At 43.3% G+C, this 24,583-nt stretch overlaps 2 protein-coding genes and 1 long non-coding RNA gene across 5 annotated transcripts in view; 1 reads left to right on the forward strand and 2 right to left on the reverse strand.

Moving 5' to 3' along the window:
- Positions 1-2,888, reverse strand: part of LOC115189287 (uncharacterized) — a 31,507-nt gene extending 28,619 nt beyond the window's left edge. For both annotated transcript variants that reach the window (XR_003876839.1, XR_003876827.1), the window contains exon 1: positions 2,597-2,888. This is a non-coding gene — a long non-coding RNA (uncharacterized LOC115189287). The remainder of the gene's footprint in view (positions 1-2,596) is intronic.
- Positions 2,889-7,662: 4,774 nt separating this feature from the next.
- LOC115189351 (uncharacterized) overlaps positions 7,663-24,583 on the reverse strand; it is a 32,573-nt gene continuing 15,652 nt past the window's right edge. Inside the window, exon 9 of the mRNA XM_029747892.1 lies at positions 7,663-7,735. The gene's annotated coding sequence lies outside the window, so the exon portion shown is untranslated. The remainder of the gene's footprint in view (positions 7,736-24,583) is intronic.
- Positions 11,433-15,388, forward strand: uts2r3 (urotensin-2 receptor 3). Of its 2 annotated transcripts, none has more exons than XM_029747887.1 (2): positions 11,433-11,679; positions 13,384-15,388. In XM_029747887.1, exon 2 carries the CDS (start codon positions 13,483-13,485, stop codon positions 14,632-14,634), a length of 1,152 nt encoding a protein of 383 aa, XP_029603747.1. In that variant the 5' UTR covers positions 11,433-11,679; positions 13,384-13,482; the 3' UTR covers positions 14,635-15,388. The 2 variants fall into 2 exon arrangements, with proteins under 2 accessions (XP_029603747.1, XP_029603748.1); XM_029747888.1 differs by lacking the exon at positions 11,433-11,679 and adding an exon at positions 12,693-12,726.

The raw sequence follows: 24,583 nt of genomic DNA on the forward strand, positions 1-24,583 counted from the left end.
AGTGTGAACAGAGTGATGACAGCTCATCATGGAACCACTAAGGTCTGGAACTGATTACAACCTGCCACCTTTCAGTCTAATAATACACACCCTGGACATTTATACAGACACACGTGGAATGAATACAGACGTGAGATCCAACAACACTAGTCATTTGAGGAGAAATAGGATGACGGTCAATGTCAGCTAACTTTGCCAAAGTTATTTGGCAAAACAAGAGAAGGAGAGACGTGGGCAAACATTACGCCGCCATCTTTATGACACCTGAAGAGCGCTCGGATGTCAATAATAACTTTGGCTAATTAGGAGTAATTTTCCCCTTCCTCTTTCTCCTCTCCCTTCCTATTTTTCACTCAATTTCCATCTCTTTCTGTGCTTATTCTTTTGCGCTCTGTAATTCCTCCTCCCTCTCTGTGTCCTTCTCTTTCTCTCTGTAATTCCTCCTCTCTCTCTGTGTCCTTATATTTCTCTCTGTAACTCCTCCTCTCTCTCTCTGTCTTTCTCTCTCTCTCTGTAATTCCTCCTCCCTCTCTGTGTGTCCTTCTCTTTCTCTCTGTAACTCCTCCTCTCTCTCTCTGTCTTTCTCTTTCTCTCTGTAATTCCTCTCTCTCTCATTCCTCCTCTCTCTCTGTGTCCTTATATTTCTCTCTGTAATTCCTCCTCTCTCTCTGTGTCCTTCTCTTTCTCTCTGTAACTCCTCCTCTCTCTCTCTCTCTGTAATTCCTCTCTCTCTCTCATTCCTCCTCTCTCTCTGTGTCCTTATATTTCTCTCTCTCTCTCTCTCTCTCTCCCTGTCCTTATCTTTCACTCTGTAATTCCTCCTCTCTCTCTCTCTGTGTCCTCTTTCTCTCTGTAATTTCTCTCTCTCTCTGTGTGTCCTTATCTTTCACTCTGTAATTCCTCCTCTCTCTGTCCTTCTCTGTCTCGCTGTAATTCCTCTCTCTCACGCTCTTTCTCTCATTCCTCTTCTCTCTCTGTGTCCTCTTTCTCTCTGTAATTCCTCTCTCTCTCTGTGTGTATTTCTCTTTCTCTATGTAACTCCTCCTCTCTCTCTCGGTGTCCTTCTCTTTCTCTCTAATTCCTCCTTTCTCTCTCTGTGTCCTTCTCTTTCTCGCTGCAATTCCTCCTCTCTCTCTGTCCTTCTCTTTCTCTCTGTAATTCCTCCTCTCTCTCTCTCTCTCTCTCTCTGTGTGTACTTCTCTTTCTCTCTGCAATTCCTCCTCTCTCTCTCTGTGTCCTTCTCTTTCTCTCTGTAATTCCTCCTCTCTCTCTGTGTGTTTCTGTTTCTCTCTGTAATTCCTCCTCTCTCTCTGTGTCCTTCTCTTTCTCTCTGTAATTCCTCCTCTCTCTCTGTGTGTTTCTGTTTCTCTCTGTAATTCCTCCTCTCTCTCTGTGTCCTTCTCTTTCTCTCTGTAATTCCTCATCTCTCGCTGTCCTTCACAGAACACAATCATCTGATAATGACCGAGAGAGATTTGGCACGCAAGGAGCTGTGTCAGTCTGTGAAACTATATATTTTTCTCACCCTCCTCCCCTTTCCATCTCTCCGACCTCTCACTATATCCCTAGCTTCAATGGACAGAGTGGATGGTAGAGGGGTAATCCTTGGCCCCGAGTCCAAATACAGCACTCCCTCTCACAGAGCTGCCAAACACTGGCTCACATGGCCCAGGGAACCACACACAAATAACAACATAACTTATGATGATGAAAATGGTGACGATTTCAGCATTATCATCATACAAATTCTGATTGGTTGAACAACAGTAAGAGTAGGCAATACAGTACCGACCTTCAATGTTTTAAGTAAAACCTTACTTTAAAAATAATAAAGTAAGGTTCTTCCCAACAGCCTAGTCACAGACAGAGGTCACATAGAAACCCTGTCAAATTATCCAAAGCCTGTGGTTCCCAATACTTCCATTTTTTTTAGGAATGTTTTTCCATTACCCAAAATAATCAGCCACGAAAACACAGCAATACAGGCCTTTCTTTCCCTTTTCCTTTAACCTATCAGTATACAATGTACAGATATGTCTACAGTGGGGTGAAAATCTGTCACTTTGAAGGACAGTTCCACCAAATCCCTTTGGACAATATGTTCCCACTATTCTAGTGAGTATCCGACCAAAACAAATGACTATTAATAACATGTTGCCAACTAACAATACACAAAATACAAAACAGACAATGAGGCTATTTATAGTTGCTTCGTCGGAAATAAACACCTGCCCAACATGAAAATGGACAGATTTACATTGTAAAACACTGTACAAAACAATTGTCAAAGAATTAACAGAGGCAATGCATGTTCAAGTGTCTACTATCTGCATGTCTCTAACAGAGAACTTTAAAACAGTGTAAACAGACATTATTCCACTGCGACATAAACAATATCATATATGTTTGTGGTTCGTCAACTATGAACAACTGCAGGTTATGTCTAATGTCCATGATGCTACCATTTATGGAAGCCTGTGCGCAAATTTCAAAACAGTTACATCGGTTAAAATAGCAAGAGTATTATGATCAAATTTCTCCAATACAAAAATGTGTATTTTGGCAATTTATTTAATGCAAAACAATTGTCACTCACCGTTTTATTCTCCTTTTTGTAGTTGTAAAGAAATTCTGCAATTTTCCATTCAGGACCACCTGATTGCTTTTCTTCATATATGAATTTGTAACAGGACGTAGCCAGCCTACTGTAAAGTGTCCGGGACGGGTGCCCACCTTTCGCTCTGTATGCCCGTGTGCTGGCTCGCACCGGGATATTACCCTCGTTGACTGACTGCTACCGGCCAAGTCTCGTTGTGCGCTCTGACTGGCTCCTTCTCCCTCGCTCTCTCCAGCAACAACTGGCTACTTCAAATATCTCCCACCAGTGCTGTGTTGTGACAGTAAAACTAATGTTGTGACAGTAAAACTAATGGTGTGACAGTAAAACTAATACATTCTGCATATGATTGTATTGTCTAAAGTTTAAATGTAAAGTGGAGAATATTGGTCACACAACGTCAATGCTCAAAAGCAAAAGGCATTGCGAAATGGGTACGTTGCTCAGCAGCAAAAACCTATTTTGTTACCTTCATTCTGGTGTCATTAATAATGTAAATGTTTGTCATGCAAATAAAATGAATTGTGCAGGAGGCGTGTGTGTATGTATGTGTAGGCTGTGTGTGTGTGTTTACTAATACTTAATCTGTTTTAATCTCGGTCAAATTAACCAAGGCGTGACCTATGATGTCATATCATAGCCTCTGTCATCTAATGCAAATAGGATCAGACAGCCAGCAGCGCACTGGAAGGTGATTAGGGGCTGAAACCAAGGATGTCGTCTCATGACGCCGGACAATAAAGCATTCACTTTTCTCTGGCTGAAGTTAGCAAATGAATCACATACTGTACAATCATAATAAGGAGTAAATGATCACCTCACTGTGCGAATTAGATATGAAGGATTACTAGGACTACCAGAGATTCAATACATTAGCTGTGGTTTTGTACCGTTATGCTACTGGTCCATCTAGCCGTCAGTCTGTCCTTGCATTGTGTGAGAAAGGTACACTGATTGTAATTGATCGATGGAAAATTCTCTCCAGGCAGCGAGAGAGAAATAGCTAGAGAGAGAAAGAAATGTGTATATGAGAGGGAGAGAAGGGGAGCGAGAAAGATAGAGGAGAGAGAGAGAGTGTACATGTCATGAGAGAGAGAGGAGAGCAAGAGAGAAAGAGAGATGGAAGAAATACTTCATTATTGCCTCTAACAGCTTTTGAATGTGAAAGTTCATGATCAGCACAGCAAAGAGAGAGAGAAAGGAGGCATGGTTTTATGAAACAGTTCAATTCAGTGGCATAGACAGAAATTCGTTGGTGGGTGCCTCCCCCCAAAAAATGTTTTACACATTTTGCCATGAGGCTGAGAGAAAATGTCTAATTTCCTGCAATTTAAGCTAAAATATAAGTGTGTTAACTGTGATAAAGGCACTGGATTATGAGCTGTCTTGTTTGCTAAATAAACAAATGACATAGGCAGTGGCATGATGCATATACCCATAGAAGCACAGTGACATATGCTTCAATGCAGTCATATTTGTGGCATATTGGGGTTGTGGCTTTCAGTTAGTTATTTTTGGCAACCCATACTGTGAGAGTGAATGTCATTACAGTTCATCAAATATGACTAACCCAGTGCACTGCTTGGTATGAATTCTATCTGATGGCATTTGCATGTTTAAGTCAAAAGACAAAGAATGTCCCGTTTGGAACACTGACAAGTAAACACCATCCTTTATTTTTTTCATCTCAATCTGATTGGATGGGCCTGTCTCCCAGCGGGTGGCCTGCACCCACCCAGGCCCACCCGTACCTATCGCCTGGTTCAATTAAAAGATACATCCCATCATTCAGAACATGCTTCCCTTAAAGATCTGTAATTGGCATTTCCAGCCCAAGGGCAGGCTATGCTTTTTTATAGGGTGTTTGTATGGGTAGAGTAGAGGGAGGGTGCTTTAGCAACACATAACCACCAGAGAGCAGATGTCAGCCATTTTTGCAATCATCAGCAAAGTGCTTGCAGCAACCAAGGAGTTTTGGGCTTATTTTAATTTTTTACTCCTTTTTCTCCCCAATTGGTAGTTACAGTCTTGTCCCATCGCTACAACTCCCGTACGGACTCGGGAGAGCTGGCCAGCTGCAACACAGCCTGGGATCGAACCCGGGTCTGTAGTGACGCCTAAAGCACTGCGATGCAGTGCCTTAGACTGCTGCGCCACTCGGGAGGTCGAGGTTTGGGATTTAGATTATGCATGATAGTATAAACTACCCAACAGGGAATCTAAGCACTATTTCCCTCTGCCTTGGGAGAAAATGCCATTTATTTGACCATTTTCATGTAGCTTTCCTCTCTGGGCTTGTTTCAGAGTATAAGGGTTTCTTTTTTGTGATTGTCAAGTGATTTGACACTAAATATATCGCATCCTACACCAATACTATTATTATTACATAACTATTACATTAACATGATCATAATAGATAGTTAAACCACAGTTACATTGAATAAATGCTTTATAACCCTCTCAGCATCTGGGAGAAAGAAGACAAGACGGATATGTCCAATAGTTCCACTGATCTGCTCATCACAGTGATGGAGACCATCTCCCTCCTCTGCAGTAAGACCTTGGCTGCAGAGATAAGATTCCACATGGGCTCACTAAAATTCTGATCTGGGACAAACAGAGATTCAGGCCCAGTAACAGTTTCCAGATTTGTCATGGTCACAGAATGTCCAAATCAAATGCTCCAGGATTCAGGAGGAGGAGGAGAGACCATCTTGGTTCAATCTGTGGCTTAGAGGTTCTCCAGACTTCACTGCCTGTCAAAAGAGGCTAGAAACGTCATATTTAAGTGATTCAGAGGCGCAGGTTAAACTGTTCCTCCCTTAGAGCAGCCATTAGCAGTTCATATGACTCCTGTGGGATGCCACATCCAACACGATCTCACAAACTCACTGCTATGATGTTCGTCCAAAAGACACAAACATTGATTTGCGAGGCTGCAGTCAAACGTCCAATACTGCTGTCAACCTTTCCTCAGAGACTGGCCACATCACTGTTACTCTGACTAAATGGGACAGTAGCAATTGAGGGGGGAAAAGGACTACCAATATGGAGGTAACTCTTCCTGTGCCATAAAGATCTAGACCTATTGGCAGAGGCCAGTCTCGCTGAAAAAAATATTGGCATCTGTTGTGCTGGTAAATGACAACACAATAAAGCCAAAACAACCCTTGCTCTGTGGATTAGTGAAAGTGAAACATCTTGTTTAGAGTCCTACATAGGCCTGTGCAGGGAGGGGGATCAATAACTCATCGCGAGTGTGGCTAATCAGTCGGAAGAAAAAACCGTTTGTCACGCAGAAAAGATGTCCGCCCATTTAATTATTAGTATGGGAAGCTGGCCAACCGGTGGGCAATTTGTCAGTCAGTCGCTGAGAAACAGGAAGAAATTAATTAACATAATGAAGGTATAGCGCAAGGACAGCACGAGAAGCCGGAGGTGATTACTTGGTGTATTTTAATTTCTGTCATGAGAGGCTACTAAAGTTACATCCCTTGTAACTACCGCTCACAGATGCTGATATAAAGAAAAATAAAAAACAGTTTTTCCAAGGAGAGTGTGTGTGTGTGATTTCAAGCTCAGTTATGTTTTTATAGTCATAACCTCTGGAACTCCCAGCAGTAGCCTACAAAGACACGTCAGAAGGATTGTGGGTCACATGGAAGGCTTCACACCTGACTTACATGAAGCCACACAACACTGGATGAATTACATACATCAGACTCACCTGACTTACATGAAGCTACACAACACTAGATGAATTACATACATCAGACACACACGTGACTTACATCTGCCCACACAACACTGGATGAATTACATACATCAGACACACCTGACTTACATGAAGCTACACAACACTAGATGAATTACATACATCAGACACACACGTGACTTACATCTGCCCACACAACACTGGATGAATTACATACATCAGACATACCTGACTTACATGAAGCTATACAACACTGGATGAATTACATACATCAGACACACACGAGACTTACATCTGGCTACACAACACTGGATGAATTACATACATCAGACACACACGTGACTTACATCTGCCCACACAACACTGGATGAATTACATACATCAGACACACACAAGACTTACATCTGCCTACACAACACTGGATGAATTACATACATCAGACACACACGTGACTTACATCTGGCTACACAACACTGGATGAATTACATACATCAGACACACACAAGACTTACATCTGGCTACACAACACTGGATGAATTACATCCATCAGACACACACGAGACTTACATCTGCCTACACAACACTTGGATGAATTACATACATCAGACACACCTGACTTACATGAAGCTACACAACACTGGATGAATAACATACATCAGACACACATGTGACTTACATCTGCCTACACAACACTGGATGAATTACATACATCAGACACACACGTGACTTACATCTGCCCACACAACACTGGATGAATTACATACATCAGACACACACGTGACTTACATCTGCCCACACAACACTGGATGAATTACATACATCAGACACACACGTGACTTACATCTGCCCACACAACACTGGATGAATTACATACATCAGACACACACGTGACTTACATCTGCCCACACAACACTGGATGAATTACATACATCAGACACACACGTGACTTACATCTGCCCACACAACACTGGATGAATTACATACATCAGACACACACCTGACTTACATGAAGCCACACAACACTGGATGAATTACATACATCAGACACACCTGACTTACATCTGCCTACACAACACTGGATGAATTACATACATCAGACACACACCTGACTTACATCTGCCTACACAACACTGGATGAATTACATACATCAGACACACACGTGACTTACATCAGAACAATACGGATGACTGTTGGCTGTCATGAAATACTGAAATATAATGTCTGTTGTCGTTATCATGGTCATGACAGCGTAGTACCACTGTGACAGCTGCCTCAAGGATATGGTTCCTACCTTGGCATATTACAATTTACCTCTGTCATCCAAGGGTTTAGACCTGCCTGGTTCTCTATGTGATGTCCATCTCGAAGCGACAGCTAGATCCAGGTCCCTTCCAGACACAACCTAAAACAACATAAATGTAACGTTATAGAGCATAGATGTGATCATCACAACAATGGTCAGGAGGAGAATGAAGACCCTGGTTTGGGGTCAGTTTCAATGATGAAAGAAGTAGATAATAGTTTAGAAAATAAGAAATGATAGAATTGATCTGGACACATCTCTGGTCACATCTCTGAATGAGGTTATTCTTCGTCCCTCAAATGTTCATTGAAACAACTGTAGAGTAGGTTAAGATGCTGCAGTCATAGCTCAAGTGCATGTAATTAGAGATTACACCAGACAGGACTGTCAGGTGAACAGAGATTGATGGGCTGGATGTGTACCACAGAAGAAAACACGCCGCATACCATCTCAGATTACCTTCCCTTCTCATCCCTCTCTCGTCTCCCCTTCTCCCCTCTTTCCCACAATTTGTCGTTCTCAATTTTCTCCTTATTTGTCTGAGTCAACATTGACCCCTAAATTCTCTCACCTAACTATTTCCATACCTCTTCATCTCTATCTTTCTCTCTCTCTCTGTCCACCTGAGAGCCCAAGCAGTGAGCACCCAGAGCTTTGGCCTTTCCTTCTACCTTTCTTCATCCCTGTCTATATACACTGTATCTCTATTTCAATCCATTGTTCTGTCTGTATAGGAGCAAGCCTATGTCCCTGTACCCCTACTAGCCCCTCACCCTCCTAGCCCCTCTCCCTCCAGCTTCTCCCACCCCTAGCCCCTCTCCCTCCTAGCCCCTCTCCCTCCAGCTTCTCCCACCCCTAGCCCCTCCCTCCTAGCCCCTCTCCCTCCAGCTTCTCCCACCCCTAGCCCCTCCCTCCTAGCCCCTCTCCCTCCAGCTTCTCCCACCCCTAGCCCCTCTCCCTCCTAGCCCCTCTCCCTCCAGCTTCTCCCACCCCTAGCCCCTCCCTCCTAGCCCCTCTCCCTCCAGCTTCTCCCACCCCTAGCCCCTCCCACCTAGCCCCTCTCCCTCCAGCTTCTCCCCCCCAGCCCCTCTCCCCCCTTAGCCCCTCTCCCCCCTAACCCTCTCCTCCTTCCTTGGCATGCCCGTGCCAGGTGTTTGTTGAAATTCCTCACACCCTGCGGGGCTAGGTATGTCCCCCCCACCCTCCCCCTCTCTACTTCTCGTCTTTATGACCTGTCTCAGTCTGTCTTGTGTTCTCTTGCTAACACATGTACGGGACATCAAGACCAGACCTCAGCATTGTTATCACATACAGTAGTCATGCTAAGAGGCGTACAGTGCACAGGTTAATACTCAATAAGTACCACACACAACCAGGTCAATGTGGCTGAGTTACTAGGGGCATAGTGGTGCTGGCAGACCCAAGATGGTGGTTCCAATTCCTGCGCACAAGCCTGAATGTGAGTTAGAACTTTCTTCTATGCTTAATGACCAAATCACTGCTATTTGAACTTGTTTCTGACATGCCGTACTGTAATTCAGAATTCAGACATCCCACCACCATATAAAGCTGTGTGTGTGCATTTTAGAGGGAGGCTGTGTGTGTGTGTGTGTGTGTGTGTGTGTGTGTGTGTGTGTGTGTGTGTGTGAGAGAGAGAGAGAGAGAGAGAGAGAGAGAAAATCTGTGTGTGTAGTATTGACATTGGGCTGAAGTTGAAGTGCGTTAGTTATTGCAGCGCTCCCCGAAATGACAGTAAATAACGACGTCTCACTGGTGTGTCAGCACGTCTGTCCGTCTGCCTCCTGTCCTGTTCTGGTCTGTTCTGGTCTGTTTCACTAGAAAGCCTCATGAGTCACACATTTTACTGGAAGATACTGGAACTAACATGCATATCAAGACCAGTGTGTATGTGTAATCTAGCTACTTATTCAATATACAGTATGCTGCGGCAGAACGTTGCTGATTGTAGTTCTGTCTGGTGGATTGGCTGGTGCAATTGAGGTTTGATTCCTTTTGGGGTGGATAAAGTTACATTTTTACATTTGAATCATTTAGCAGATGCTCTTATCCAGAGCGATTAGGATTATGGGCCTTGCTGAAGGGCACATCAACAGAATTTTCCCACCTTGTTGGCACTGTGATTCGAACCAGCAACCTTTCCGTTACTCGCCCAACTCTCTAACCGCTAGGTGATTGACTTTGTAATTGAAGAAACACACGAGTGTCAATTTCACTGAAAGACTGTTCTCGTGCGTCATCGTGATTCTTACTGGAAGGTGCATGTCCAGTAAACCCTAGTAACGTAATGTCTGTAATGAAGAATGTACAACTTAGTTCATTCATAGCAACAATGTTTGTACAATATGTATTGTACTCTAGTCTAGTGTACTCACCATTGGTTTTGTTCTTGTGTTGTTCATTTTTGTGTCATGTTGTTATAAAGTAATTAAGCCTACTGTTTATTGCACTGGCAGGAGAAATATTGCATAATTCATTTCAAAGTGATTCACTGATTCACAGTGAAAAGCATTAGTATGTCTTGACCTAGGCGATGAGGGAGCCAGATACTGTATTTTTTATTTACATTTTATTTAACCTTTATTTAACTAGGCAAGTCAATTAAGAACAAAATCTTATTTAAAATGACGGTCTACCCCGGCCAAACACTCCCTTAACCCGGGCGACGCAGGGCCAATTGTGCGCCGCCCTATGGGACATTTAAGTATTTGTAGTAATATAACATCCTATATAAAATAAAATAGCTTTTTATTTCAGTAAAGGGTTCTTAAGATAAATATTTATTTGGCTTTAAAAGGGATGTTCTTGATCTCTTAATTGAAAGGTTGGTATTATTTTTACCCTCCAACAGTAATCTTTTTGCTGAGTCATCTCATCAGAATGCCAGATCCCAGCTTTTCCTCCTCTTGGAATCACAGCTGAGACCAAAGCATCCAGCTGATATGAATCTATAATGATATACTTTATGGAGGACTTTTAACATTTACACATCATGGTAATACATCCCTGACTTAATAACATCTGCAATGTACTGCAGTCGGATTTTCAGATTCCATTTATGGTCAAATGCTTGAATTTTGTGGGGAAATCTTTCCAGGACGTTTATCTGGACCTGGCTCAAAAATATTGAACCTATTATATCAAAATATTGAATTTTCACATGCATGATCATGCAACAACACTGTTCAACCCTCGCCTTTTCTTTCCAGCTAATACAACTAATCTAAAAACGCACATAGTAACACAAGAAAGCCCATTTCAAGTGTAAAGGAGCCCATTATTTTTACCATAATATGAAATGTTATGTTAGGCTGTAAATACAGAACACTTCATATGAACCTAAAGTATTGAAAGACACACTCATTCAAGCAAGCAATGTTACATTTACAAATGGATTCATTATTTCAATTTAGAATAGAATAAATATTATCTAGATATGCATTAGGGAAGCTTGAAGAGTGTCCAAACTTTCACCATTTGACAATAACCATTTACTGTAAGGACTTGATTATAGGCTGCATGAATGACAGCTATAATAGTTACTTTAACCACGACCTTTAATAACTGGCTAATATAACCAGATGTCCAATATAATAAATAAAACAAACCACAACAAATGTTCAGCCAAAGTATGGAACGCTATGTGCCACCAATATATGAGTGATGGGTGAAAGACCTCTCTCTCTCTCTCTACGCTGTGAGCGCATCTGTTTCTCCTCCTTCCCCTCCCGTGGACTCGTAGACACACCAGAGACTGGGCCGAGGGGGCGAGAGCCACACTATGAGGAGGGAGAGGAGAGGAAACATAGCCAGGCACAAAGTTAGGAGGAACAGCTTTAGATCCACCAACCATCACCTGTCTGACAACGAATAATAAAGAATTGAGGATATCTATTTTTTCTATAGACAAAAACTGGACCAACTACAGGCCTATGTGGATTTTTTAATGGAAACTGAATCGGACATTCAGAAAAATTAAATGGATGATGATGTTATTTGCAACTAGCGGAATTGGATTGAATAAGGTAAAGACAACTCAACAGATTATATAGCCTACTTCAAAAAGGTGTATTTGTTGTCTCGGCTAGAGCAGTCTGTAATAAAGAGCTCTGGTCTTGGATATCCACTTCTGTGGAAGAATTGTCTAATGCTGTCTAATACGCTACCTATTCATCTGACCATTTAGCCTAAATGATTATTATCAATAATGAACAAGTCATCATTAGTCCTACTCTACTCTTCAGTCAGTCATTTCAGATATGTTTATGTCACTGTGTTTACCATAGACCTAGGCCTGTTTGTCAAACATTTTATTAAATTCAAACGTCATTTATATTCTCTGACAAAATGTTATATTTGGAGCTTGCACAAATATTTCCACAAAATAATACCTGTCACCTACATTTAGAAGGCATAGCCTATTCGTTTTAGATTATGATATGGTAGCCTTGGCCTAATATTTTTAGAAAGCAAAATTAGGCTAAAATATTACATATCTAAGTAACGATCTAAGGAAAGAAACCTCCAGTAAAAATGCAACAGTCTGAATGAAATGTCCATTTGTTAGAGATATTAACAGAGATGTTATTTTAAGGGACACGTTAAACCCGGTGGGGTATGGGCCACAGCGGGAGTTCGGCAGGCCCTCCACAGTTCAACAGTAGCTCTTAACCCCGGTCCTGGCGGAGACAACATGTGTCATAGGCTTTTTTCTGCACTCTAGTTTTACCCCCTCGATCTGCTTTGACGTTACCGCGTACAATTACAATCACTACAATTACCACTACACCGAGAGCTATAAGTTAGGTTGGATAGGTTATTTTGATTCGCCTATGGGAAATAGTTTTTATAACCATTATTAAGTTATTATAATTAGCCTAATGTAGATATCGCAATGTTTTGTTTAATGAAACAGTGGGTTTCAAACCTAATTTTATGCCCTAATAAATCACCGATTGCCAAACAAAACATGATATTTTATTGCCAACAGCATGGGTTCTCTCTGTCTCCTGCCTTGCTCTTCCTATCCCCAGCCACAGCGGTGTAGCAAGCCGATGGAATTTCATAAACTGGTGAGGAATATGTTCTGTTAAGTTAAAAATGTGGTGACAGCTTGACGCCGGAGTCTCTGCATTCTCGTGCCCCCGGTGCGCAAATGTGCACGTAGACATAAATCTGGAAAGGGCCGAAAAACGCGTCAGCTTGCTTGCCTCATGTTCAACTTCATGAGGCGCGCGGTGAACATTTGTATGCGTCGGTTCCACATTTCGTTGCCATGAAATTGTTGCCCACAACCAGCGGTGCGACCTTAACAGGAGTGCAGGGGGTTCATCAGTAAATTTATCACCTACAATTGGCTCTACACCCCTACACAGAAAAGCCAGTGTGAAAAAAGCACTATAGACATATCTAACTTTGCCAATACAACGACTTCTGTGACGATGCCTTTCTAAATTGCCTGTTACTGGGACTACTACACAAATACAATACATTGACAGAACATTAATCCATATGCCAAAAACAAAATGGCCAAAAAGAGGCAGAATACAGTGTGGCAAATCATTAAATGCTGTAGATGCTTTTCAGAAGGCAATTTTCTGTGTTTCAATGCTAATACATATAACTTTCTCCTCTCCCATTTCCCTTTCTCAACCATGCTCCCCATCTCCTATGCCCCCCCCACACTCTTACCATTGTCCACCACCAAAACCCTCCCATCCACCATCCAGCCAAGTGGAATCAAAAGAATAGTTCCTCTCCCTCTAACATTTATATAAACCCAGCTAACCTCCACACCACCACCATTACAGAAGTCTCAACTAAAAAGTATGGATTTCTCTAGCTCCCTGCCTCCCTCACCTTCTCCATTATACACCTCCCCCTTCATCCCCAACTCCTCCTTCCCCTCCGCCTCTCCATACATCTCTCCTTCCCCCAGCCTGGCCTCAACCGCTCTCTTCTGCTTCCTCCTGTCCCTCCTGGCTCTCCTGGGCATTGGGGGGAACCTCTACACCATGGGTCTCCTCATCAGACGCAGGAGAGGCAGAAGGAGGCGAGGATGTTCTTGCTGCTGTTTAGGAGGGAGAGGAGTACCGTTACCATCCTGCCTCTCCTCCTCTCCTCCCTCCCTCTCCCCTTCCTCCTCTCCCACTTCCTCCTCCTCCACCTCCCTCCATCTCCAGGTGCTGAGTCTAGCTCTGGCGGACCTCCTCTACCTCTTCACGGCTCCCTTCATCGTGTACGACAGCCTGGCGGCTGACTGGGCGTTTGGGGAGCTGGGCTGTCGCCTCCTGTTCAGCCTGGACCTGATCACCCTGCACGCCTCCATCTACACCCTCACCGCCATGAGTCTGGACCGCTATCGGGCTGTAGCCAACCCCCTGGCCACCTCGTCCTCCCCCTCCTCTGGGCTGCTCCGTGTGGGCCTAGCCTGGGGCCTGGCGGTGGCCCTCAGCCTGCCCATGATGATCACCCTCCACCTGGAGGACGGAGATGAGGGACAGCTGTGTGTCCCTGCCTGGGACGAGCAGAGCTCCAAAGTCTATATGAGCGTGCTGTTCTGTACCAGTATGATAGGGCCGGGGCTGGCCATCGGGGCGCTGTATGCTACTCTGGGCCGTCTCTACTGGGTGTCCCAGACCCGGCCCTGGGCCAGTGGTAGTGGGGGTAGCACGTCCTACCCTCCGCGGGCCCCAAGGCCCAAGGTCCTGCTCCTCATCCTGGGGATAGTCCTGGCCTTCTGGGCCTGTTTCTTGCCCTTCTGGGTGTGGCAGCTGCTGCCGCTATACCGGCCCGACATGCTGCGGACAGTACCGGTGGGTACCCAGGTAACGGTGAACCGGATCCTAACGGGACTGACGTACGGGAACTCTTGCGTGAACCCATTCTTCTACACGCTGCTCACAGGGGAGAAACGACGGAGGAACAGGCAGACACCGACATCAGCGAATCAGCTCTGCCGCAAGAGCAGTCCGCAGTAGTGTTCGTGACAACACACAGTCCGGTATAATAGACTGCTCTGGGGGCTGGTGGGGGGCTGCTTACAAACTGTCCGATTCAAACACCCCCATCTCCCCCTGAAATATCAAAGGGCATTTCACTGTGTGATTGTTACTCCATAAGAACTATACCAAAGACAGCACCTTGTATGCACGTTTGTGACTGGACCATATTTCCTATTTGGAGATTAAAAATGTGACGGGCTGAGCGAAAATACCAAAGCTTCAAAACTTGAGAAATATCTCATTGATTGTATGAATTCACAAAAGTACATCCACATACGGGCCATGAGTGGAGTATGACAACAGGGAAGCAGTGTTTGAGTTATGTTATCATTTAGGGGGCTTTAGTGGACCCGTGCATTTCCAGTAAAATGACAACGCACTTCTATCAGTCTGGAATGCCATCAAAGAAAATGTTTTGCTTTTGAACAGCCACTGATTGTCACTGGCCATGACATATTTGGAGTTTTTTCTTTAAAAAGTTGTTTATTGACACAGAGAATGATGTTTGAGGGGGTAGAGAGGACCTCGTGTCATGGACCCTTAAAGTTTGATATGCACCCCTAAAGTCAGACCTTTTTTTATTAGCAATACCTGCATGTTGGGTTTGGACTTTTATTTTGTAATGAACTCTGCAATGCTTTGCATGGTGACGATGACGCCTGTATTTATATCCAGTTTGGTGTGTATAATATGATATAATATATCAAATAAAAACATGCTTTATATACTAGAGTGTATGTCACAAGTTTTTTGTTCCCTAGAGGAGAGGATGTTCCTCCTGACCCCTCAGAAAAGAACACAACATAACTGAAAATACAGATCTCATACCCACGGTTTTATGGTATTTATGACAATAGCAGACGAGGGGAGGAAAAGAGGGATGTTCAGAGAGAGTGAGCAAAGAGATGTAGAGGGAAGGAGGGGGACAGAAGGCGAGAAGAAGGAGCGACAGAAAAAGAGAGAAAAAAGCAGAGAAGGATAGGCCAAGAAGAAAGTGCTGAGTGGAAAAATCCCTGGATTTGAGTTTGCACTCATACTTTTATTTATGTGTCTGTGTCAGCGTGTCTGTGAGTCTCTCAGGTCTTCCCCTTCCCTGTGTGTGTTCGTTGGGCAGTCTCTCTCTGTGTGTCTCCTTGTAGCAACGGCGTGTCTGTCTGTGTCTGACTCAAACACTGACTGTACTGTACACCCAACAAAACCCAGTGGCTCTTCGATGCAGATGAGCAAATATTGTTGTTTGACAGAGAGGAGTGAGGTTGGGGGGGATATGGGGCTCGGTGGTGGGAGGGTTAGGGGCTGGGTGGTGGAGGTGTACATATGTGAAGGAGTTTGTTTAGAAGTATTGCGTGGGTGCATTTAAGAGAGGGGAGAAGAACAATGGACTTGTTTATGCATGTCACGCTACTAATCTGTGGGAATAGAGGACAGGTGTGTGTAATGAAAGTTCCGGATGGTTCCGTGACAGTAACGCCCCCCCCCCGACGTGCTGCACCAGCAGCACAACGACACCGGCCTCGAGGACGATCACAGGACTCGATGCAGCTGCCGAAGTTGCGTCGTCGTGAGACAGGCCTATTGTCGCTGCCAAAGCTGTGGCGGCGTCGGACGGACCAGTAGCGTCGGACGGACCCGTTATGGCAACGTCGGACGGTCCAGTTGTGGCTGCTGAAGTGGCGTCGTCAGACGGACCCGTTACATTTCGCTACACTTGCATTAACACCTGCTAACCATGTGTATGTGACAAATAAATTTGATTTGATTTTGATTTGATTTATGGCGTCGTCGGATGGCCCATTTGCAGCTGCCGAAGTTTCAACCCTGTGTTTTGTTACGTGTTTGTTTGGTCTTCGTCCCCGTGCCTTTACACAGCACGCCGTAATTTGGGCTTAATAAAAAAAAACTATTACGCATTCCTGCACCTGTCTCCCGAATCTCTTCATACCAACGTGACAATGCAGGGCTAGAAAAATGGAGGTAATCAAACTAAATTATATAGAGATACCATGTAGCATACCTTTTAAATATACAGTGCATTCGAAAAGTATTCAAACCCCTTGACTTTTTCTAACATTATGTTACGTTACAGCCTTATTCTAAACTTGATAAAAATGTAAAAATCTTCATCAATCTACACACAATACCATATAATGACAAAGCAAAAAACATTTTTGTTATACATTTTTGCCAATTTATAAAAAAAAACAGAAATATCACATTTACATAAGTATTCAGACTCTTTAGTCAGTACTTTGTTGAAGCACCTTTGGAAGAGATTACAGCCTCGAGTCTTCTTGGGTATGACACTAAAAGCTTGGCACACGTGTATTTGAGGAGTTTCTTACATTATTTTCTGCAGATCCTCTTAAGCTCTGTAGGTTGGATGAGGAGCGTTGCTGCACAGCCATTGTCAGGTCTCTCCAGAGATGTTGAATCGGGTTCAAGTCCGGTCTCTGGCTGGGCCACTCAAGGATATTCAGAGACTTGTCCCAAAGCCACTCCAGCGTTTTCTTGGCTGTGTGTTTAGGGTCGCTGTCCTGTTGGAAGGTGAATCTTCACCCCAGTCTGAGGTCCTGAGTGCTCTGGAGCAGGTTTTCATCAAGGAGCTCTCTGTACTTTGCTCCGTTCATCTTTCCCTCGATCCTGACTAGTCTCCCAGTCCCTGCCGCTGAAAAACACCCCAAAAGCATGATGCTGCCACCACCATGCTTCATCGTAGGGATGGTGCTAGGTTTCCTCCATGTGTGACGCTAAGCATTCAGGCCAAAGAGTTCAATCTTGGTTTCATCAGACCACTGACTCATGGTCTGAGTCTTTAGGTGCCTTTTGGCAAACTCCAAGTGGGTTGTCATGTGCCTTTTACTGAGGAGTGGCTTCCTTCTGGCCACTCTACCATAAAGGTTGGTGGAGTGCTGCAAAGATGGTTGTCCTTCTGGAAGGTTCTCCCATCTCCACAGAGGAACTCTGGAGCTCTGTCAGAGTGACCATTGGGTTCTTTGTCACCTCCCTGACCAAGGCCCTTCTCCCCAGATTGCTCAGTTTGGCCAGACGGCCAGCTCTACTCTAAGCTTACTCTAAACTTATTCCATTTAAGAATGATGGAGGCCACTGTGTTCTTGGGGACCTTCAACACTGCAGACATTTTTTGGTACCCTCCCTTCCCCAGACCTGTGCCTCGACAGAATCCTGTCTTGGAGCTCTATGGACAATTCCTTCGACCTCATGGCTTGGTTTTTGCTGACATGCACTGTCAACTGTGGGACCTTATATAAACAGGTGTGTGCCTTTCCAAATCATGTCCAATCAATTGAATTTACCACAGGTGGCCTCCAATCAAGTGGTAGAAACATCTCAAGGATGATCAATGGAAAAAGGATGCACCTGAGCTCAATTTCGAGTCTCATAGCAATGGGTTTGAATACTTTTGTTTTTTATTTGTAATACATTTGCAAACATTTCGAAAAACCTGTTTCGCTTTGTAGTTATGGGGTATTGTGTGTAGATTCAAGAGGATTTTTTTTATTTAATCCATTTTAGAAAAAGGCTGTAACGTAACAAAATGTGGAAAAATCAAGGGGTCTGAATACTTTCTGAATGCACTGTATGTAATAATTGACATGTTTAAAACTAATTCCACTAGTCCCAAACTATTCTAATAATCTCATTATTTGATTCAATACAAAGTTGTCATAACATCCAATTGAAATAATATAATATAAATATCCATTTATATCAGTTATATCACCATACTATGGTTCTGTCCTCTGTGTGATGTGACCATTAACTCCAGAGTTAAAGAGACAGAAGGACACTTTATTCAATCCCAGTCCCTCAGAGATATTCTCCTTTAGATGCATGGTTGAGGGTCAACACAGATCCATCAAGTAGGGTTTTAAATGTAATTGCAGAAGGTAAAAGGCCTGTCTAATATTACATTACTGATGAATGATGTTTTTCCTCTGTTCATTCAAATCATGTGGCATTCAAGGACATAAGGGAGTGGTTGAAATGTACACAATTGTTACCCGGAGGAAAATCGGGGATGGTTGTACTTTTTCAAGGGGAGGGTTTAATATTTGTTTTATTTAGTCCAGGGGAGGGTCATGTAATTTGTAATCAATTAAATGTCATATTGCTGTGTTTGAGAATTAGTTGCTTATTATATCTCGATGTGTGCCCAATGCTGCCCCTCATACCTGATTCTCTGCTGGGCGCGCAATAGAGTGCGCCTAGTGTGGTCTCAATCAAATGATCCATACCCTATACTATAGGCTATATGAAGAGCATGCTCTGAGAATCACAGGGCAAAGTTACAGTGCCTTCAGAAAGTAGTCATACCCCTTGACTTATTCCACATTTTGTTGTGTTACAACCTGAATTCAAAATGGGTTAAAATAGATTGTTTTCTTTCACCCATCTACATACAATGCCCCATTATGACAAAGTGAAAACATGTTTTTAGACATTTTTGCCAATTTATTGAAAATGAAATACAGAAATCTCATTTAGATAAGTATTCACACTCCTGAGAAAATACTTTGTAGAAGCACCTTTGTCAGTGATTACAGCTGTGAGTGTTTCTGGGTAAGTCTCTAAGAGCTTTGCACACCTGGATTGTACAACATTCGCCCATTATTCTTTTCAATATTCTTCAAGCTCTGTAAAATTGGTTGTTGATCATCGTGAGACAACCATTTTCAAGTCTTGCCATAGATTTTCAAGTAGATTTAAGTCAAAACTGTAAATCGGTCACTGAGAAACATTCCATCTTCTTGGTAAGCAACTCCAGTGTAGATTTGGCCTTGTGTAGATTTGGCCTTGTGTTTTAGGTTATTGTCCTGCTGAAAGGTCAATTCATTTCCAGGGTGTGGTGGATGTCACACCCTGATCTGTTTCACCTGTCTTTGTGATTGTCTCCACCCCCTCCAGGTGTCGCTTATTTTACCTGGTGTATTTATCCCTGTGTTTCCTGTCTCTCTGTGCCAGTTCGTCTTGTATGTCTTTCAAGTCAACCAGTGTGTTTTCTCGTACGCCTGCTTCTATTCTCTTTTTGCTAGTTCTGCTGGTTTTGACCCTTGCCTGTTTTCTGGATTCCATACCCACCTGCCCTGACCTCGAGCCTGCCCTGACCTCGAGCCTGCCCTGACCTCGAGCCTGCCTGACCATTCTGCCTGCCCTGACCTCGAGCCTGCCCTGACCTCGAGCCTGCCTGACCATTCTGCCTGCCCTGACCTCGAGCCTGCCCTGACCGCGAGCCTGCCCTGACCTCGAGCCTGCCCTGACCTCGAGCCTGCCTGTCACTCTGTACCTCCTGGACTTTGAACTGGATTTGACCTTTTGCCTGTCCACGACCATTCTCTTGCCTACCCCTTTTGGATTGATTAATAAATATCAAAGACTCAAACCATCTGCCTCCCGTGTCTGCATCTGGGTCTCGCCTTGTGACCTTTTAATGGAAAGCAGTCTGAACCAGGTTTTCCTCTAGGATCTTGCTTGTGCTTAGCTCTATTCTGTACATTTTGTATCCTGAAAAACTCATCATTCCTTAATGATTACGAGCATTATCATAACATGATGCAGACACCACTATGCTTGAAGATATGGAGAGTGGTACTCTGTAATGTGTTGTATTAGATTTGCCCCAAATGTAACACTTTGCCTTCTGGACAAAAAGTTAATTGCTTAGCCACATTTTTAGCAGTATTACTTTAGTGCCTTGTTGCAAACAAGATGCATGTTTTGGAATATTTTTATTCTGTACAGGCTTCCTTCTTTTTACTCTGTCAATTAGGTTAGATTTATGGAATAACTACAATGTTGTTGATCCATTCTCAGTTTTCTCCTATCACAGCCATTAAACTCTGCAACTGTTTTAAAATCACCATTGGCCTTATGGTGAAATCCCTGAGCCGTTACCTTCCTCTCTGGCAACTGAGTTAGGTAGGATGCCTGTATTTTTGTAGTGACTGGGTGTATTGATACACCATCCAAATTGTAATTAATAACTTCACCATCCTCAAAGGAATATTCAATGTCTTTTTTTTCTTTTTTTTTACCCATATACCAATAGGTGCCCTTCTTTGTGAAGTATTGGAAAACATCCCTGGTCTTTGTGGTTGAATCTATGTTTAAAATCCACTGCTCGACTGAGGGTCCTTACAGATAATTGTATGTGTGGGGTACAGAAATGAGGTAGTCATTCAAAAATCATGTCAAACACTAATTATTCCATGCAACTTATGTGACTTAAGCACATTTTTATTCCTGAACTTATTTAGGCTTGCCATAACAAAGGGGTTGAAAACTTAAAGGCACAAGACATGTCAGCTTTTTATTTGAATTCATTTGTAAACATTTAGAAACAGAATTCCACTGACATTATAGGGTATTTTTTTAATACAGGCTGTAACACAACATGTAGAAAAACTCAAGGGGTGTCAATACTTTCTGAAGGCATTTTCTAAGAAAATGTACTTCCTTCCTGTGTTTTGTGCTGCTGGGATGGTGCAAAACTAGGCTATACTGTATTACACACAGCAATGGATAGGCCATTCCAATCATGAGCCCTGGCCTGCCCTGCTCTTGCTGATGTAGACATAAAGCCTTTTGTGCTGTCTAACCAATGGCTGTGATGTGTACAGTGGCACTTCAGGAGGCGAGTCAAAGGCTTTTTCCTGAAAAAATGTCATTTGTAAAAAAATAAATGCAATATCTGTGCGCGCGGACTAGGCCTACTGATGTTCTGTTCCGTTTAGGAGGGAGAGCGCTAAGACGAGAAGGAGGACCAGAGTTAAGCTTGCTACAGCTATAATTTATTTTAAAAAACAAAATATATGAAAACAAAATATACTGCTCAAAAAAATACTGTCCACTTAGGAAGCAACACTGATTGACAATAAATTTCACATGCTGTTGTGCAAATGGAATAGACAACAGGTGGAAATTATAGGCAATTAGCAAGACACCCCCAATAAAGGAGTGGTTCTGCAGGTGGTGACCACAGACCACTTCTCAGTTCCTATGCTTCCCACCATTAGCTGACAAATTGAAAACCCTAGTCATTGGCGACTCCATTACCCGCAGTATTAGACTTAAAACGAATCATCCAGCGATCATACACTGTTTACCAGGGGGCAGGGCTACCGACGTTAAGGCTAATCTAAAGACGGTGCTGGCTAAAGCTAAAACTGGCGAGTGTAGAGAGTATAGAGATATTGTTATCCACGTCGGCACCAACGATGTTAGGATGAAACAGTCAGAGGTCACCAAGCGCAACATAGCTTCAGCGTGTAAATCAGCTAGAAAGATGTGTCGGCATCGAGTAATTGTCTCTGGCCCCCTCCCAGTTAGGGGGAGTGATGAGCTCTACAGCAGAGTCTCACAACTCAATCGCTGGATGAAAACTGTTCTGCCCCTCCCAAAAGATAGAATTTGTAGATAACTGGCCCTCTTTCTGGGACTCACCCACAAACAGGACCAAGCCTGGCCTGTTGAGGAGTGACGGACTCCATCCTAGCTGGAGGGGTGCTCTCATCTTATCTACGAACATAGACAGGGCTCTAACTCCTCTAGCTCCACAATGAAATAGGGTGCAGGCCAGGCAGCAGGCTGTTAGCCAGCCTGCCAGCTTAGGGGAGTCTGCCATTAGCACAGTCAGCGTAGTCAGCTCAGATTTCCCCATTGAGACCGTGTCTGTGCCTCGATCTAGGTTGGGCAAAATTAAAAATGGCGGTGTTCACTTTAGTAATCTCACTAGTATAAAGACCTCCTCCATTCCTGCCATTATTGAAAGAGATTGTGATACTTCACATCTCAAAATTGGGTTACTTAATGTTAGATCGCTCACTTCCAAGGCAGTTATAGTCAATGAACTAATCACTGATCATAATCTTGATGTGATTGGCCTGACTGAAACATGGCTTAAGCCTGATGAATTTACTGTGTTAAATGAGGCCTCACCCCCTGGTTACACTAGTGACCATACTCCCCGTGCATCCGGCAAAGGCGTAGGTGTTGCTAACATCTACGATAGCAAATTTCAATTTACAAAAAAAAAACAATGACGTTTTCGTCTTGAGCTTCTAGTCATGAAATCTATGCAGCCTACTCACTCACTTTTTATAGCTACTGTTTACAGGCCTCCTGGGCCATATGCAGTGTTCCTCACTGAGTTCCCTGAATTCCTATCGGATCTTGTAGTAATTTTTGGTGACTTTAACATTCACATGGAAAAGTCCACAGACCCACTCCAAAAGGCTTTCGGAGCCATCATCGACTCAGTGGGTTTTGTCCAACATGTCTCTGGACCTACTCACTGCCACAGTCATACTCTGGACCTAGTTTTGTCCCATGGAATAAATGTTGTGGATCTTAATGTTTTTCCTCATAATCCTGGATTATCGGACCACCATTTTATTGCGTTTACAATTGCAACAAATAATCTGCTCAGACCCCAACCAAGGAGCATTAAAAGTCGTGCTATAAATTCTCAGACAACCCAAAGATTCCTTGATGCCCTTCCAGACTCCCTCTGCCTACCCAAGGACGTAAGAGGACAAAAATCAGTTAACCACCTAACCGAGGAACTCAATTTAACCTTGCGCAATACCCTAGATGCAGTTGCACCCCTAAAAATTAAAAACATCTGTCATAAGAAACTAGCTCCCTGGTATACAGAAAATACACGAGCTCTGAAGCAAGCTTCCAGAAAATTGGAACGGAAATGACGCCACACCAAACTGGAAGTCTTCCGACTAGCTTGGAAAAACAGTACCGTGCAGTATCGAAGAGCCCTCACTGCTGCTCGATCATCCTATTTTTCCAACTTAATTGAGGAAAATAAGAACAATCTGAAATTTCTTTTTGATACTGTCGCAAAGCTAACTAAAAAGCAGCATTCGCAAATGGAGGATGGCTTTCACTTCAGCAGTAATACATTTATGAACTTCTTTGAGGAAAAGATCATGATCATTAGAAAGCAAATTACGGACTCGTCTTTAAATCTGGGTATTCCTCCAAAGCTCCATTGTCCTGAGTGTGCACAACTCTGCCAGGACCTTGGCTCAAGGGAGATACTAAAGTGTTTTAGTACTATATCTCTTGACACAATGATGAAAATAATCATGGCCTCCAAACCCTCAAGCTGCATACTGGACCCTATTCCAACTAAACTACTGAAAGAGCTGCTTCCTGTGCTTGGCCCTCCTATGTTGAACATAATAAACGGCTCTCTATCCACCGGATGTGTACCAAACTCACTAAAAGTGGCAGTAATAAAGCCTCTCTTGAAAAAGCCGAATCTTGACCCAGAAATTATAAAAAACTATCGGCCTATATCGAATCTTCCATTCATCTCAAAATTTTTTGAAAAAGCTGTTGCACAGCAACTCACTGCCTTCCTGAAGACAAACAATGTATACGAAACGCTTCAGTCTGGTTTTAGACCCCATCATAGCACTGAGACTGCACTTGTGAAGGTGGTAAATGACCTTTTAATGACGTCAGACCGAGGCTCTGCATCTGTCCTCGTGCTCCTAGATCTTAGTGCCGCTTTTGATGCCATCGATCACCACATTCTTTTGGAGAGATTGGAAACCCAAATTGGTCTACATGGACAAGTTCTGGCCTGGTTTAGATCTTATCTGTCGGAAAGATATCAGTTTGTCTCTGTGAATGGTTTGTCCTCTGACAAATCAATTGTAAATTTCGGTGTTCCTCAAGGTTCCGTTTTAGGACCACTATTGTTTTCACTATATATTTTACCTCTTGGGGATGTCATTCGAAAACATAATGTTAAATTTCACTGCTATGCGGACGACACACAGCTGTACATTTCAATGAAACATGGTGAAGCTCCAAAATTGCCCTCGCTAGAAGCCTGTGTTTCAGACATAAGGAAGTAGATGGCTGCAAACTTTCTACTTTTAAA

Source organism: Salmo trutta, chromosome 3 (assembly GCF_901001165.1).
Source record: "Salmo trutta chromosome 3, fSalTru1.1, whole genome shotgun sequence".
Classification (NCBI taxonomy): domain Eukaryota; kingdom Metazoa; phylum Chordata; class Actinopteri; order Salmoniformes; family Salmonidae; genus Salmo; species Salmo trutta.